Raw genomic sequence first — 15311 nt, forward strand, 5'->3', positions numbered from 1 at the left:
ATGTATATGAAATGCAACAACTCCTCCACTATGCTGATCCTCAACACTGGAGCATAACAAGGGTGCCTGCTCAGCCCCCTCCTGTACTCCCTGTTCGCCCATGGCTGTGTGTCCACGCATGTCTCCAATTCAATCATCAAGATTGCAGACAACAACAGTGGTAGGCCTGTTTAACAACAACGATGAGACAGCCTACAGGGAGGAGGTGAAGGCCCTGGCAGAGTGGTGCCAGGAAATTAACCCCTCCATCAACATCAACAAAACGAAGGAGCTGATTGTGGACTTCAAGAGACAGCAGGGAGCAGGTGAACAGATTTAAGTTCCTCAGCGTACACGTGACTGACAGCCTGAAATAGTCCATCCACACAGACAGTGTGGTGAAGAAGTTGTAACAACAGCACCTCTTCAACCTCAGGAGGCCTGTTCACCCCACTACCTTCTAGAACACAGGTGTCAAACCCTTTCTACGGAGGGCAGAGTGTCTGCGGGTTTTCGCTCCCTTGTACTTGATTGATTGAATTAAGTTCACTGATTAGTAAGGGAACTCCTTACCTGGTTGTCTAGGTCTTACTTGAAAGTAAAATACAAAAACCAGCAGACATTAAGCCCTGGTCTAGAAGGCAGAGATAGTACAGTTGCATCAAAGCTGGGACTGAGACTGAAAAGCAGCTTCTATGCGCTAACACTCAGACATCAGTTACAAAAGAAGCATGTGTTGAGTGAGTCCACCAGATCATAGGCAGTAGGGACGACCAGGGATGTTATCTTGTAAGTGTGTGAATTAGACAGTTTTCCTGTCCTGCTAAGTGTTCCAAATGTAATGAGTACTTTTCGATGTCAGGGAAAATGTATGAAGTAAAAAGTACATGATTGTCTTTAGAAATGTAGTGAAGTAAAAGTTGTCAAAAATATAAATAGTAAAGTACAGATACCCCAAAAAAATAATTAAGTAAAAATAGTTGAAAGTACTACTTGAAAATACTTTACAACCTGTAAATAGTCACCAATAGCCAGCCTACGCCCAGTACCCTGCCCTGAATTTAGTCACTGTTACTAGACAGTTACAACCTGGTACTCTACCCTGCACCTTTAGAGACTGCTGACCAATGTACTGCACATAGTCATTGAACACTGGTCACTTTAATGTTTACATACGGTTGCTTTACCCACTTCACATGTATTTTACTGTATTCTAGTCATGGCTCATCCTGTACAACTACTGGTGTACACACCTTTTAAATTCCTGTACTGTCCATATACTCTATATACACACACACACCATCATATATATTTATATTCCAGAATCATTGCTTGTTCAGGTATTTGCTTAAAATGTCTGATTTATTTTTTGGGATTTGTGTGTATTGTTCGGTATTACTGCACCTATGATAACAACATCTGCAAAATATGTTTAGGCGACCAATAAAATGTGATTTGATTTTGAAATAGTGTGACTACGCCACCTAGTGGCATTGGATAGATCACAAAAAGGAAGTTACCTCAGAGCTGTTTGTGACGTATAAACTGGAAAACGAAACTGAAGACACTGGATTTCCCAAGAAAGCATTCGCTTGATAGGACATACAGAGAGAGATACATCGGTTTTAATTTGATGCGAGTTTCTGTAGTCACGGTCGACACACTTTACATTTTTTGCATAATATATGTTAAGGATAATTACCAGACGGAGCTTTACTTTAATCCAGACAATACTGATTCGTGAACTTCGGCACACTGTCCGAAGACGAGGTAAGATAACCTTTAAATGTGCCATTCTTTGCTAGCACTATAGCGTTACTCAATCTAATGCAAATGTCAATTACCTGTGTGTGTGGGAAAGTGACACAATCAAATCCAAGTCTGTTATTACACACTACAATCTCTGGGAATGATTTATTGCGGTCCTGAACTAGCAAAGAGTATTTAGGATTACCCATAACATGCACAATTAATACATTTATGATACAGATACAGTGGAGTTGCATTTCTTTGAAATCCATAATCTACGATGATACACAGCCTAAACCAGAATCCTAACAGTTTTAAAATACATGGATAGATCCATAGATGTGTAATTTGTGTTGCATTGCTCAAATTATTTTTTTACACAAAGTATACTCAACCTGTTTTATCATTTCCAGTGTTTATGTACCGTCTAATCTGAATACTAGGCTATATTTTGATTATCTCTGATTTTAAAACGCGTGTATTTTTGTAATATGATGACCCCTATGACTGTTACTTTAACTTTTATTCATTCTATCGCTTTTATCATTTTGCAGTCTGTGAATGTAAATGCATGTCTGGTTTTTTCATCTTTTTTTAAAGGGAGTATTCAAAAATAAATCTGTGATTTACAGAAAGATACTGACTATACTGACCACAATTTATTTTATACATATTGTTCCCAGTTTACACAGGCTGTCACAATGCTCTTCTTTAACTCTTTTAGATTAAGACATGTCTCAATCCAAACCGCTCCTCATCCCATGGCTGCGCGAACAGATAAATAGTGGCCGGTATCCCGGGGTTACCTGGACCAATCAGGAGCAAACAGAGTTCTGCATCCCTTGGAAACATGCTTTGAGGCAGGATTCCTGCAGCGATGATGTACTTATTTTCAAGGTAAAGTCAATATCTCGCTCCTCACTTAAAAAATAAAGAAGAACAGTGTTCTTCTTTAAAAACTATATTTTGGTACAGTATTTGTTTCATTAGTCCATTGTTTATAGTCCCAAAATGTGTTGCATGTCAGCAATCAAGTTTTCAAGATAAATAACTTTCAAAAATACGATATGGTATGATACAGCCCCCACTTCTCCTTAGGCGTGGGCTGAGGTTAGCAATGGTAGGGTTCAAGGCGACCACTCCATTTGGAAGAGAAACTTCCGTTCTGCCCTCCGAGCCAAGGGGTTCAAAATGCTCCATGACAACAAAAATGATGCAGCCAACCCCAACAAACTGTTCCAGTGGCCAGATGAGGCACCCACAGGAGGTAAAGCACCAACCAAAAAAATACAAAGGAAAACAATTCAATGCTTGGTTTATTATTAAAACAATGACATATGGGTGTGACATAGGAGTTAAATATGAGTCAAATAGAACACGTTCTCTTTAATATACAGTAAATGGCCAAGAGATAAACATTTACTGAAAGTTGCAAAAATATTACATATCTAAATGGAGACATACGTTAGTAGCAGAACTTCAGTTCTGAAACAACATGAAATGACACTCAATCATTTTGTTTTCAAACTTGTGCATCTCTAAAGGATCTCAGCAACCAGAACATGATCTGTATCAAGATCCCAGTCCATTACAAGAAGTGAGTGTGCTTATAAGAATTCTCACTTGTGAATCGAATGCAGTACCTGTACTGTAAAATCTTTTTTAAACACCACTTCTTTTTCCCCAACTCTGCTCTTTTAGAGTCATGGTCTACCATGTTTTAATGACCTTTACCTTGCAGCAGAAGAAACTGTATACACAGGTAATGCAGATAAAAGTTTGACAATTTAACGACAATCTTTCAGGAAATGGATGATATTTAATGCAATCTAAAAGTAGGGTAAATGTACATTTATGAAATTTACTATGTCTCTTTTGTTATCTCATGTTATGTCTTCACTCATCTTTCCCACAACTACTCACCAGCGGAGGGGATCTCAACCACTATCAACCAGGATTTACTTCAGAAATGTCTGCAAGGGTTGAACATTGAACAAACAGGTGGGAACCAACCGTTCCAATGTGGCACTCTTGACCAGCAACAGGTCAATCGCGAGCTACCAGTAGTTATGAAAAATATATTTCACAGCAGTTCCGTCGGTGCAACGATTCTATACACTATACCTGATTGTTTCGTCACCTAAACTGAAATTAGGTGAACTATTAGAATTTTATCAACCAGGAAATAACGGAGTGGTTTCAGCATAGTGCATCTTTTAAGCCTTTTTCTGGACTAGGAAGCCCTAGACCTAGGCTTAATCTGTGTCCGGGAAACCGGCCCATAATGATTATCATAATATAGGCTATTATCCAAGTCTTTCTCTTCACTCTTCCAACCTCTTCTGCAGAAGCTATTCGGGGTTATGAACTCCCCGTCGAGGAACTGCAATATCCAATGGAGGGCACGATTGGAGGGCATGGTTTGCTAGGGCAACAGCAGAATCCGGTTGTAATGGAGGATGCTGTGGGTGGAGCCGTGTTGCCCCCGCAACCGGTGTATCCAATGGATGGAGCCGTCGGTGGTGCCCATGAACAGCAGATGGTGGAGCAGTTAACAAATGAATTGTCCAGAACCATGGTGGACGAAAATTTTAGTAAGTTATGAATATTATTAGATTTCTACTTGTGGGTGCTAGGATTGAAGTTAATGCCAATTGGCTTCTCTTCACACAGTAGTTGGTGTCAATAGTCTGTCTTTGAAAAACATATAATTATAAATTATAATGTGGGCGTGCCAATGTTAATAGTTTAAATGCTTATAGGGCTGCTCAAGATTTTGTTCAGCTGGCATTGTTCATGTAGAACACAATCTGTGTTCTACATGAACAAGTTGAACATCCTTCTTCCCTCCATTTCAAAATGTTTTTTTTGCTACTGAAACAACCCTGTTTTGTTATGGGAGTGCCACTCTCGTTGGGTTACCCATGATTTCAATGTTGTATCTAGACAGTATATGGTCATGCACAGAACACTATCTTTCCCCAGGTTTAGTTGTTCCTCTCATCTTGACAACAATCTATTATTTTCCTTTCTTCCCCTAGAAACTCACTTCAGGGTTTCTGTGTACTACCGGGGAGTGAAGATGCCTGAGCAGCTGGTTGAGAACGAGGCAGGGTTCAGATTAGTCTACAGGTAAGATGGCATATAGCACAGCTAGGCTACATGTTTGTAATTTTTGTTGTTGTCTATTGTGTGTTTGGTTATGAACCCAGGACGATTAGCCCTGATGGAATAATTGGTAGCTCTGTCTCTACTAGACCTGAACTTACACAACCGCTTCTGGACCCAGATTCTGGCCTGAATCTGGTCTCTCTGCCCAGTCCACCGCCTGTCCGGGACGAAACTCAGGCCAAACTGACCCAAGATATCCTGGCTCTCCTGGGAGAGGGCCTGGAGGTGGGTGCCTCCGGGTCCATCATCTACGGACTCCGTAAGGGTGAAATTAAGGCCTTCTGGAGCCTTGACAAGTTTGACAATAGCAGGAGGCCCCAGGGAGTGTCCAAATGCCCGGAACCACTATATCAGGCCAAGGACTTCTATGGAGGTGAAAGAGGAAAATATATACTGAGACTGATTAATTTTTTTAGGAAGGTGGCATGATAAAATGTTTTAAAAAATCATTTCAGAGAAATGTATTAAAGGGGAAGTTTAGTATTTACTAAATGTAAGATGGTTCCTCAACCTTAAAGTAGTCTATGGGCCAGGAGAAAGTGTAGTCCGTGTTTTGGATTCACCCACTATAAACTTCAGCTAACTTTAGCCACCGCTAGCTAAAGATCAATGGGAGTGATGGGAGCAACCTTGCAATCTTCTAAACGGATTGGCTGCGTGACCAGATTATCTGGACACCTCTTCCAGATAGCTAAACAGCCGTCCCTACCTTCTGCGCATGTGCTACTTCACAAACAATTTTTCTACGTAGCTCCTCTGCTCCCTCCGCTGCTGCTTCCGGCGCTCTTCCTGTTCTCATCCAATTATTTTCTCTGCTGTAACTATAAATTACATGATTGACATGTTGTAAAAACTCAACAGAGCACGCCACTAGGCAAAATATGTGCTTTGTTTGAAACAAAACACAGATAGGCAACAGTTTAACACCATCTGCTAAAAAAATTGGTCACGAAACAACACTACGTAATTCAAGAAGATCTAAATGCATATTCCCATAAAACTGAATGAGATTATATGGTTGCCATGCAGATGCTACATGGAGATTTCACTGGTAAAACGTAAATAATTATCGCTCACGATTGACAATGAGAAAGGGGAAGGGGGAGCAGCGACTATGTAGTTTTTGTTAGCCTAAAGTAACATGCGCAGAACGGGATACGGTTGTTTAGCTCTGGAAAAGTCACCCCCCCCCCCCCCCCCTGGGCGGGAAACCGTACCTGGTTGCTGCTATACATCGATCTTAAGTTAGCTGAAGTTTTCAGTGAAGAAAACCCAACCACGGATTAAGTCCAAATCACACGGGTAGTGTTTCATAAAAAATAATTATGCGCATGAATGAGTGTGTTTACGCTGGAAATAGAATGGATGGGAGTGAATAAGAGAAAACAAATAGCCGTGAGCATCAACTGCGTCACGAGCTGAATTGTGTTTCGGAATTATATATCACATTGTCAATGTCATTCCTTGTCGATATCACTGTTGCTGACAGACAAGTCGATTGATACATTTCAATGTGCATGGTTATTGAGTGCCTTGGTTCAAATTAATCATATCTGGTCTAGAGTTTGTGTGGGTCGTTTGTAGAAAGGGAATTCAAGGAATTGTTCCTACTTCCCTACTTAGCTACAGTTGAAGTCAGAAGTGTACATACACTTAGGTTGGAGTCATTAACTTGTTTTTCAACCACTGCACAAAATGATTGTTAACAAACTATAGTTTTGGCAATTCGGTTAGGACATGTACTTTGTGCATGACACACATTTTTCCAACAATTGTTTGAAGACAGATTAAATTATTTATAATTCACTGTATCACAATTCCAGTGGGTCAGAAGTTTACATACACTAAGTTGACTGTGCCTTTAAACAGCTTGGAAAATTCCAGAAAATTATGTCATGGCTTTACAAGCTTCTGATTAGGCTAATTGACATCATTTGAGTCAATTGGAGGTGTACCTGTGGATATATTTCAAGGCCTACCTTCAAACTCAGTGCCTCTTTGCTTGACATCATGGGAAAATCAAAAGAAATCAGCCAAGACCTCAGAAAAAAAATTGTAGACCTCCACAAGTCTGGTTCATCCTTGGGAGCAATTTCCAAATGCCTGTACAAACAATAGTACGCAAGTATAAACACCATGGGACCATGCAGCTGTCATACCGCTCAGGAAGGAGACGCATTCTGTCTCCTAGAGATGAATGTACTTTCGTGCGAAAAGTGCAAATCAATCCCAGAACAACAGCAAAGGACCTTGTGAAGATACTGGAGGAAACGGGTACAAAAGCATCTATATCCACAGTAAAACGAGTCCTATATCGACATAACCTGAAAGGCCACTCAGAAAGGAAGGAGCCACTGCTCCGAAACCACCATAAAAAAGCCAGACTACGGTTTGCAACTGCACATGGGGACAAAGATCTTAGTTTTTGGAGAAATGTCCTCTGGTCTGATGAAACAAAAATATAACTGTTTGGCCATAATGACCATCATTATGTTTGGAGGAAAAAGGGGGAGGCTTGCAAGCTGAAGAACCCCATCCCAACTGTGAAGCACGGTGGTAGCAGCATCATGTTGTGGGGGTGCTTTGCTGAAGGAGAGACTGGTGCACTTCACAAAATAGATGGCATCATGAGGATGGAAAATTATGTGGATATATTGAAGCAACATCTCACGACATCAGTCAGGATGTTAAAACTTGGTCGCAAATGGGTCTTCCAAAAGGACAATGACCCCAAGCATACTTCCAAAGTTGTGTCAAAATGGCTTAAGGACAACAAAGTCAAGGTATTGGAGTGGCCACCACAAATCCCTGACCTTAATCCCATAGAACATTTTTGGGAAGAACTGAAAAAGCATGTGCGAGCAAGGAGGCCAACAGTTACACCAGCTCTGTCAGTAGGAATGGGCCAAAATTCACCCAACTTATTATGGGAAGCTTGTGGAAGGCTACCCAAAACGTTTGACCCAAGTTAAACAATTTCAAGGCAATGCTACCAAATACTAATTGAGTGTATGTAAACTTCTGACCCACTGTGAATGTGATGAAATAAATAAAAGCTGAAATAAATCATTCTCTACTATTATTCTGACATTTCACATGCTTAAAATAAAGTGATGATCCTGACCTAAGACAGGGAATTTTTACTCTGATTAATTGTCAGGAATTGTGAAGTACTGAGTTAAAATCTATTTGGCTAAGGACTTCAACGTTAAGTAAAGTTCTATGGTTAAAAAATATTTTGGTCTGTAGGCTGTGGTTTAGGCCTATCTGACAAATAGGCTACAGATTTGAAAACAATGCAGCAGCCTACCTATGTTAATTTTGATCATGGGGATGTATGTAGCCCAGGCTACTGCTGGAAAACTTGAGGAATGCGAGAGAGAGTACAACTGTTTAGAATTACTTTTCATGATAACGCAGGTGAACACAATGCTGTGTATTTGAATTAATGCTCGTGATTCTCTCACTTGCAAATTCACACGATCGACGGACGTCCCCTGTGTGATTTTGTCTTTACAGTTTCTCCTAGCCCATAGACAACTTTCAGGGTTGGAAACTTTTTTTGTTTTCATTTTTTTCGTTAACTTTTAATCAACTAGGCAAGTCAGTTAAGAACAAATTCTTATTTACAATGATGGCCTAACCCGGACTCTGTGCCTCTGCGTCACCCGGGAGCCCTGTTAGGAACATCTAACAATAAGTTGTAAAATACTGAACTTCCCCTTTTTATAGGTTTGAGAGGGAGTGATTCAGTCTTTCAGGTAGATGTGTAGTTCTCTGGCATAGACCTTCAAATCCCTTCACCCTCTTTCCTTCTTTCTCCAGGGCTGTTGAAGTTCATAAACAATGAAGGAAAATGTCCCCCCTTTTCTCTATTCTTCTGTCTGGGAGAGAAGTGGCCAGACCCGGACAACAGACCCTGGGAGAAGAAACTGGTCATGGTCGAGGTAAGACACACACAGTCATGAGCAGGCCTTGTGAACTTGGCATCATTTTGTTTAGTAATACATCATTTTTGTTATCTTGCCTTCTTCCTCTGCTCGAGGTTCACCTACGCTTGTTAGTTACCTACGATGTGCACTATTAGCGGTTGTGACAAGCAGAATGGTTTCTGTTTTCTCACAGACATGATTCAAACAGTTTTAGAAACTAGTGAAAACTAGTGTTTTCTATCCAAATCTATGAATAATATGCATATCTTATATTCTTGGCATGAGTAGCAGGAAGTTTAAATTGGGCACGCTATTTATCCAAAAGTGAAAATTCTTCCCCCTAGCCCCAAGAGGTTTTAACCAAGGTAGTCAGTCGTCTTGACTATTTGTCTTTTTCTCTCTTGCATCAAAGGTTAAGTCTCCTCCCTCTATATCTCACTGGGTTGGGGTTTTTTAGTCTTCAAATAGTCACTATTTCTAATGTGTCCATAATATTTGTGATTTCAGTAAGGGCACGGTGATGATAGTTTTTGGAGTGATTTCCTTTATGGTCCATTGAAGTACTTAGCACTGTGTTATAGACTCTTACCATAATGATTTGATCATTTGTTGCCTGTAAGTTCAATGAATTGGTATAAATATTTTAGATGAAGTATGGATCATCCTGATTTGGATCATATAGATTAATGAGCCAAATCTATTTTTCGTCCACTTTCGTATTCAAAAATATCCACCTTACTTGCAAATCATTCTTAATTATTTGTACATTCAGATCGACATTTTTGATAATTAATATCATCATACCTTTTGAGTTACTTTGTCCATGACAGAATATTATTTCACCACCCCATTCCTTTTTCCACACAACTTCATCTAAGGATGTGGCTAAAGGATTTTTCCTTTAGCCACATTTATAACCTGCTAAACCATTACAATCATAACTGGCTATACTTATTTCACCCCTTACCATAACTCAATACTATTCTCAGTCTAAATTGACCATAATTAGTGCTTGTGAAGTTACTGCCATAAGAGGTATTTTGACGGTCAAAATTAGAGCTTTCAAATGTCTTATTTAGAATTCAAGAAATAGGTTCTAGCAATATTTGTTTTATTCCCTTGCCTGATGCCTTGCTCAAACAATTATTGCCTGATGGTCTTCCCTGATGTTTTCCCGAACTTACCAGTACCTTTTTGATGCAGTGTTTGTTTTTACACCTTTTAAAATATCCAAGTCATTTGACATCTTTTCTTAACATAGGGGCGGCAGGGTAGTCTAGTGGTTAGAGCGTTGGACTAGTAACTGGAAGGTTGCAAGTTCAAATCCCAGAGCTGACAAGGTACAAATCTGTCGTTCTGCCCCTGAACAGGCAGTTAAACCACTGTTCCTAGGCCGTCATTGAAAATAAGAATTTGTTCTTAACTGACTTGCCTAGTTAAAAAAAGGTAAAATAAATGTAAAAAATAAATAGAAACTTGGTTGCTGTTTGTATCTGCGCTAAGAAAGGTTAAAAAGGCAAAAAATATATCGGTATTGGTCGATATCGCAAATTGTTTTACTGATATACACTACATGACCAAAAGCTATGTTGACACTTGCTCGTCGGACATCTCATTCCAAAATCATGGGTTGCTGCAGGGACTTGCTTCCATTCAGCCAAAAGAGCATTACTGAGGTCGGGGCACTGATGTTGGGCAATTAGGCCTGGCTCGAGGCCAGCGTTCCAATTCATCCCAAAAGTATTCAGTGGGGTTGAGGTCAGTGCTCTGTGCAGGCCAGTCAAGTTCTTCCACACTAATTACGACAAACCATTTCTGTATGGCCCTCGCTTTGTGCATGGGGGGCATTGTCATGCTGAATAGAAAAGGGCCTTCTCCAAACTGTTGCAACAAATTTGGAACACAGAATTGTCTAGAATGTCATTGTATGCTGTATCGTTAAGATTTCCCTTCACTGGAACTAAAGGGCCCAGCCCTAGACCATTATTCCTCCTCCATCAAACTTTACCGTTGGCACTATGCATTCGGGCAGGTAGTATTCTCCTGGCATCCGCCAAAACCAGATTCATCAGTCAGACTGCCAGATGGTGAAGTGTGATTCATCACTCCAAATAATGCTTTTCCACTGCTCCGAGTCCAATGGCGGTGAGCTTTACACCACTCCAGCCGACGCTTGGCATTGCGCATTGTGGTCTTAGGCTTGTGTGCGGATGCTCGGCCATGGAAACCCATTTCATAATGCTCTGCCGACGAACAGTTATTGTGATGAAGTTGCTTCCAGAGGCAGTTTGGAACTTGGTAGTGAGTGTTGCAACCAAGGACAGACTATTTTTACGCTGTTAGGTTCTAATTATTGTAGTAAGAACTCAACGGACACTGTGAAACCTTAAACCAACTTTATTCTTCCCAGAGGATCAAAGAGCTGAATCGACAAAGACGTGATTCCACCCGTGATAGTATACGTACCCCACTTTAGGTTGAGTCTCCTCCTTATCGCTAAACATTGCGTCATTATTGCTAGGCAGGGAGCTGAGTGACATGGGCAATAAACGGTTCCTCCCCTTATCAGTACTGCCACATGTGACCGTTTTCCCTGCACCCATCCCCTCCCAAGTTTAAGTACAGCACCTCTCATGTCTCTATTATAACTTATGATTAATAGTTAAATCTCAGAAATCCAAACTCATCAACGTGCTACACGTTTCAGCACTCGGCGGTCGCGTACTGTGAGTCCGCCTCTGCACACACTCCATTAGGTGTTTGGAAGTGAGATTCTGTTTGTTTTCCTCTGCATGTTTTTTTTAAAACTCATACTCTTTCTATCAGGTGGTGTTAACCTCTCTGGAGCTACTGAAGTCAATGGCGGTGGAAGGTGGTGCCTCCTCTCTGCAGTCTGTGGAACTGCAGCTGTCCTTGCAGGAGTATCTGCAGGAGATGATGGACTTGTGCTAAAGAGGGACTGATCCACCTACTGTAAAATACTGAGTATCCATTCTGTCATAACGTTTACTATTTTGTATGACCATATTTGATCAACTGTTCAGAACCAAAACAACAGTATGTGAGGGGGAATGGGTTAAATAAGCATTTAAGTTGAATGTCTAATAGGGAACCTCACTCTGTTTTGGTTTTTTTCAATGATACTGTAATCAACAAGGCATGCAGGGTTCTAAATTGCAACTATTTTGGTCACATATGCTCCTTAATATTTTGCTGTGCGACCTGGATTTTGTATTTGGGAGCACCAGTGTGCTGGTACTGATTGCACACGTTGACTACAGAAACACCGCTAACCAAACAACAATCTATGTATTGCTGTTGGTTGCTACACTCAAAATGTGCCCTCAAAGGTGCCGTCATGATGTGGTTTAATTTAGGACAAAACGGAATTAGCCAACAAAAATGCCCAAACTATGTAGAAGCCTAATATTCTACTCATGTAGTTTCAATGACAGGTATTTGTATCAATTTTAGCTTTTTATAATAAACAAATGTGTTTACAGGGTTACCTATTCGTTTCTAGGGCACAACATGTGCTTCAGAAGTTGTTTGAATTCATATAGGCTATATCCACTTTTCTGGTGCTCTTAAATGTTATGTTGTGCTCCTAACTTTTTCAAGTTGTGAGCACCAGTTCAGGATTATTAATTGAGGATAAATATCAAATCAAGCACAGTTATTATCCATCTAAACTGGAGAGGTAATGCATAGGCATGGCATCTATTTCACTTAAGTCTTAATAAATAATAACTGTAATATGGTACAATGGATTTCACACCTTTATTTAAAGGTCGACTGGCCAATAGCATGTATGTATGAGATTGAATGCATCACTCATCATAACTATCTCATCTCGTTTTCAAAACCACTCTTTCATAAGTCAAGACTTAACTGTATGCTGCGGTGAGACTAATTCAGACTACAATAAATAAAAAAAATACCTTTAAAATGTGTTTTAATCTACATCACTTTCTTCACTCTGTCATTGTAGCTGACCAAAAATACAATTTACGGAATATTGATATATTTGCACACAGCTTCCCTTCAGCATTTACTCCCTGCTGGATAATGTTGTCCCTGTGGACCAATGAGAAGAAACCATGATCGAGAACAGTTTTCAAAAACAGTAGTGCTTGTAGATTTGAGAGGATTGGTAAAGCATTATGATAAAAGGCTGGGTTGAGATGTCGCCATATTGCTTACACCTATCCAATCCTCTCAGATCTATAAGCGTGGTAGGGAGTAGGGTCAAGGGATCGATTTTGGGATTCAGAAAGTATGTCCAAGAAAAATGTGGCTGACTTGACTGAAAGGTAGACAAAATGAAGCTGCTGGGTAGGGTATAGACCTGTGTAATGGTGTACTACAGTGCCTTCATAAAGTATTCACACCCCTTGACTTTTTTTCACATTTTGTTGTTAGAAAGTGGGATTATAAAGTATGTCATTTTTTTGTCAAATATCTAGACAAAATATTCTGTCAAAGTGCAAGAAAATTCAAACATTTAAAAATGGAAAATAAAACTATCCTGATTTAGATAAGTATTCAACCCCTGAGTCAATACATGTTTGAATCACTCTGATAGCGATTACAGCTGTGAGTCTTTCTGTGTAAGTTTCTTCAAACTTTTGAACACCTAGATTGTTCAATATTTAGTTGTTGATCGTTGCTAGACAGCCATTTTCATGTCTTGCCATATATTTTCAAGCCAAATTTAAGTCAACTGTAGCCAGGCCACTCACGAACATTCAGTGTTGTCTTGGTAAGGAACTCCAGTGTATATTTGGCCTTGTGTTTTAGGACAAAAATGTGTTTCTTTGCAAATGTTTTGCAGTATTACTTTAGTGCCTTTTATTGCATTTTTTTGAATATTTTTATTTACAGGATTCCTTTTCACTCTGTCAATTAGTTTGTATTGTGGAGTAACTACAATTTTGTTGATCCATCTTCAGTTCTCTTATCACAGCCATTAACCCTCTAGAGATGCTACTCCTCTTGCACTGTTTAAACTAGAAAGGCCATTCAAACTTTAAAACATGTGAACTGATCTGGATTAGATTGCTTGCATACAACCTTTTGATACTATTTATACTTAAAAGTATTCAAAAGTATGAATACTTTCTGAAGGGATGTAAACACTTATTGCAAGCAGTGAGTCCATGCAACTTATTATGTAACTTATTAAGCACTCCTGAACTTATTTAGGCTTATTGAGTCAAGACATTTGTGTTTCATTTTAAATTTTTGAAAACATCATTCCACTTTGACATTATTGGGTACAGTGTGTAGATCAATGACACAAAATCACAACATCTCTATACTGTATCCAGTGAACCGTATATCTCTATGGGCCCACTCCTATTCTGTTCAGAATGCTTTGCTTGTACGTGGAGCCAAGGGATGGTATTGGCCAGGTGATGAGCGGTGCATGGTTTCCTCCAGACGTGATGCTTGGCATCCAGGCCAAATAGTTCAATCTTTCATAATTCCAGAAAATCTTGTATTTCATTGTGTGAGAGATAGGTGCCTTTTGGCAAACTTCAATTGGGCTGTCGTGCCTTTTACTGAGGAGTGGTTCCGCCTGGTCACTCTACCATAAAGGCCTGGTTGATGCAGAGATGGTTGTCCTTCTGGAACAGGCCTGGGCAATTATTTTCCATGGAGGGCCACATTAGAATATATTTTTGCCTTCGCTGGCCAGAATCATATTACAGGATTATACATCATATGTATGACTGTTGACAGATATATCTACCGTAAATCACATCCCGAAATGCTACATATTGAACTTTAACATGCACAGAAAAAAACATAATGTTCTCCTTTTGGTATGTATTTTCATTATTAAACATGCAATGAACTACACGAAGGGGAATGTACACTGTGCATTCAGCACCATGGACAGAACTCTTGTTAATGGATATGCACAAAAACACAGAGAGAGAGCTCAACATTACATTTAAACTACTCAATCAGTGTGAGGACTGAAGTCTCATGTTATATTTCATCACTGAAAATGTCTGTTCAGATACATAGGTTAACCCAAACCATACAAACATCTTCTGAGCATGACTCCTAATCTTTGGAAATCCTCAAAGCAACGAGAAAACTAACCGTTCATGGCACGCAGCAAATTTAATCAAATCAAATGTTATTTGTCACATGCTGAATATAACAACCTTACAGTGAAATGCTTACTTACAAGCCCTTAACCAACAATGCAGTTAAGAAAAATACCAAAATAAGATAATAATTAAAGAGCAGCAAGCAGTAAGATAACAATAGCGAAGTTATATACAGGGGGTACCAGTACAGAGTTAATGTGTCGAGGTAATATGTACATGTAGGTAGAGTTATTAAAGTGACTATGCATAGATAATAACAGAGTAGCAGCAGCATAAAAGAGGTGGTGGTGAGGGGGTAATGCAAATGCAAATAATTTGATTAGATGTTCGGGTGTTTTATGGCTTGGGGGTAGAA

At 39.7% G+C, this 15311-nt stretch overlaps 1 protein-coding gene across 3 annotated transcripts; it reads left to right on the forward strand.

Annotated features, from left to right (window-relative positions):
- Window positions 1-1512: 1512 nt before the first annotated feature.
- On the forward strand, window positions 1513-12780 carry irf3 (interferon regulatory factor 3). Of its 3 annotated transcripts, none has more exons than XR_016487029.1 (11): window positions 1513-1749; window positions 2453-2625; window positions 2827-2995; window positions 3273-3325; window positions 3430-3490; window positions 3655-3729; window positions 4077-4322; window positions 4770-4860; window positions 5018-5272; window positions 8725-8846; window positions 11658-12780. XR_016487029.1 is itself a non-coding variant. In XM_021564413.3 (11 exons), the coding sequence occupies exons 2-11, from the start codon at window positions 2461-2463 to the stop codon at window positions 11781-11783; spliced, it is 1410 nt and encodes a 469-aa protein (XP_021420088.3). In that variant the 5' UTR covers window positions 1513-1749; window positions 2453-2460; the 3' UTR covers window positions 11784-12780.
- The last annotated feature ends 2531 nt before the right edge of the window (window positions 12781-15311 follow it).

This window comes from Oncorhynchus mykiss, chromosome 16 (assembly GCF_057628025.1).
Source record: "Oncorhynchus mykiss isolate SJ-2025 chromosome 16, ASM5762802v1, whole genome shotgun sequence".
Taxonomy (NCBI): Eukaryota; Metazoa; Chordata; class Actinopteri; order Salmoniformes; family Salmonidae; genus Oncorhynchus; species Oncorhynchus mykiss.

Coding starts and splice junctions, on each gene's coding strand:
- irf3 (XM_021564413.3), top strand. CDS start 2,461: ATGTCTCAATCCAAACCGCTCCTCATCCCATGGCTGCGCGAACAGATA. Junction 5,273..8,724: donor GGCCAAGGACTTCTATGGAG/GTGAAAGAGGAA, acceptor TTCTTTCTCCAG/GGCTGTTGAAGTTCATAAAC. Junction 8,847..11,657: donor AGAAACTGGTCATGGTCGAG/GTAAGACACACA, acceptor TCTTTCTATCAG/GTGGTGTTAACCTCTCTGGA.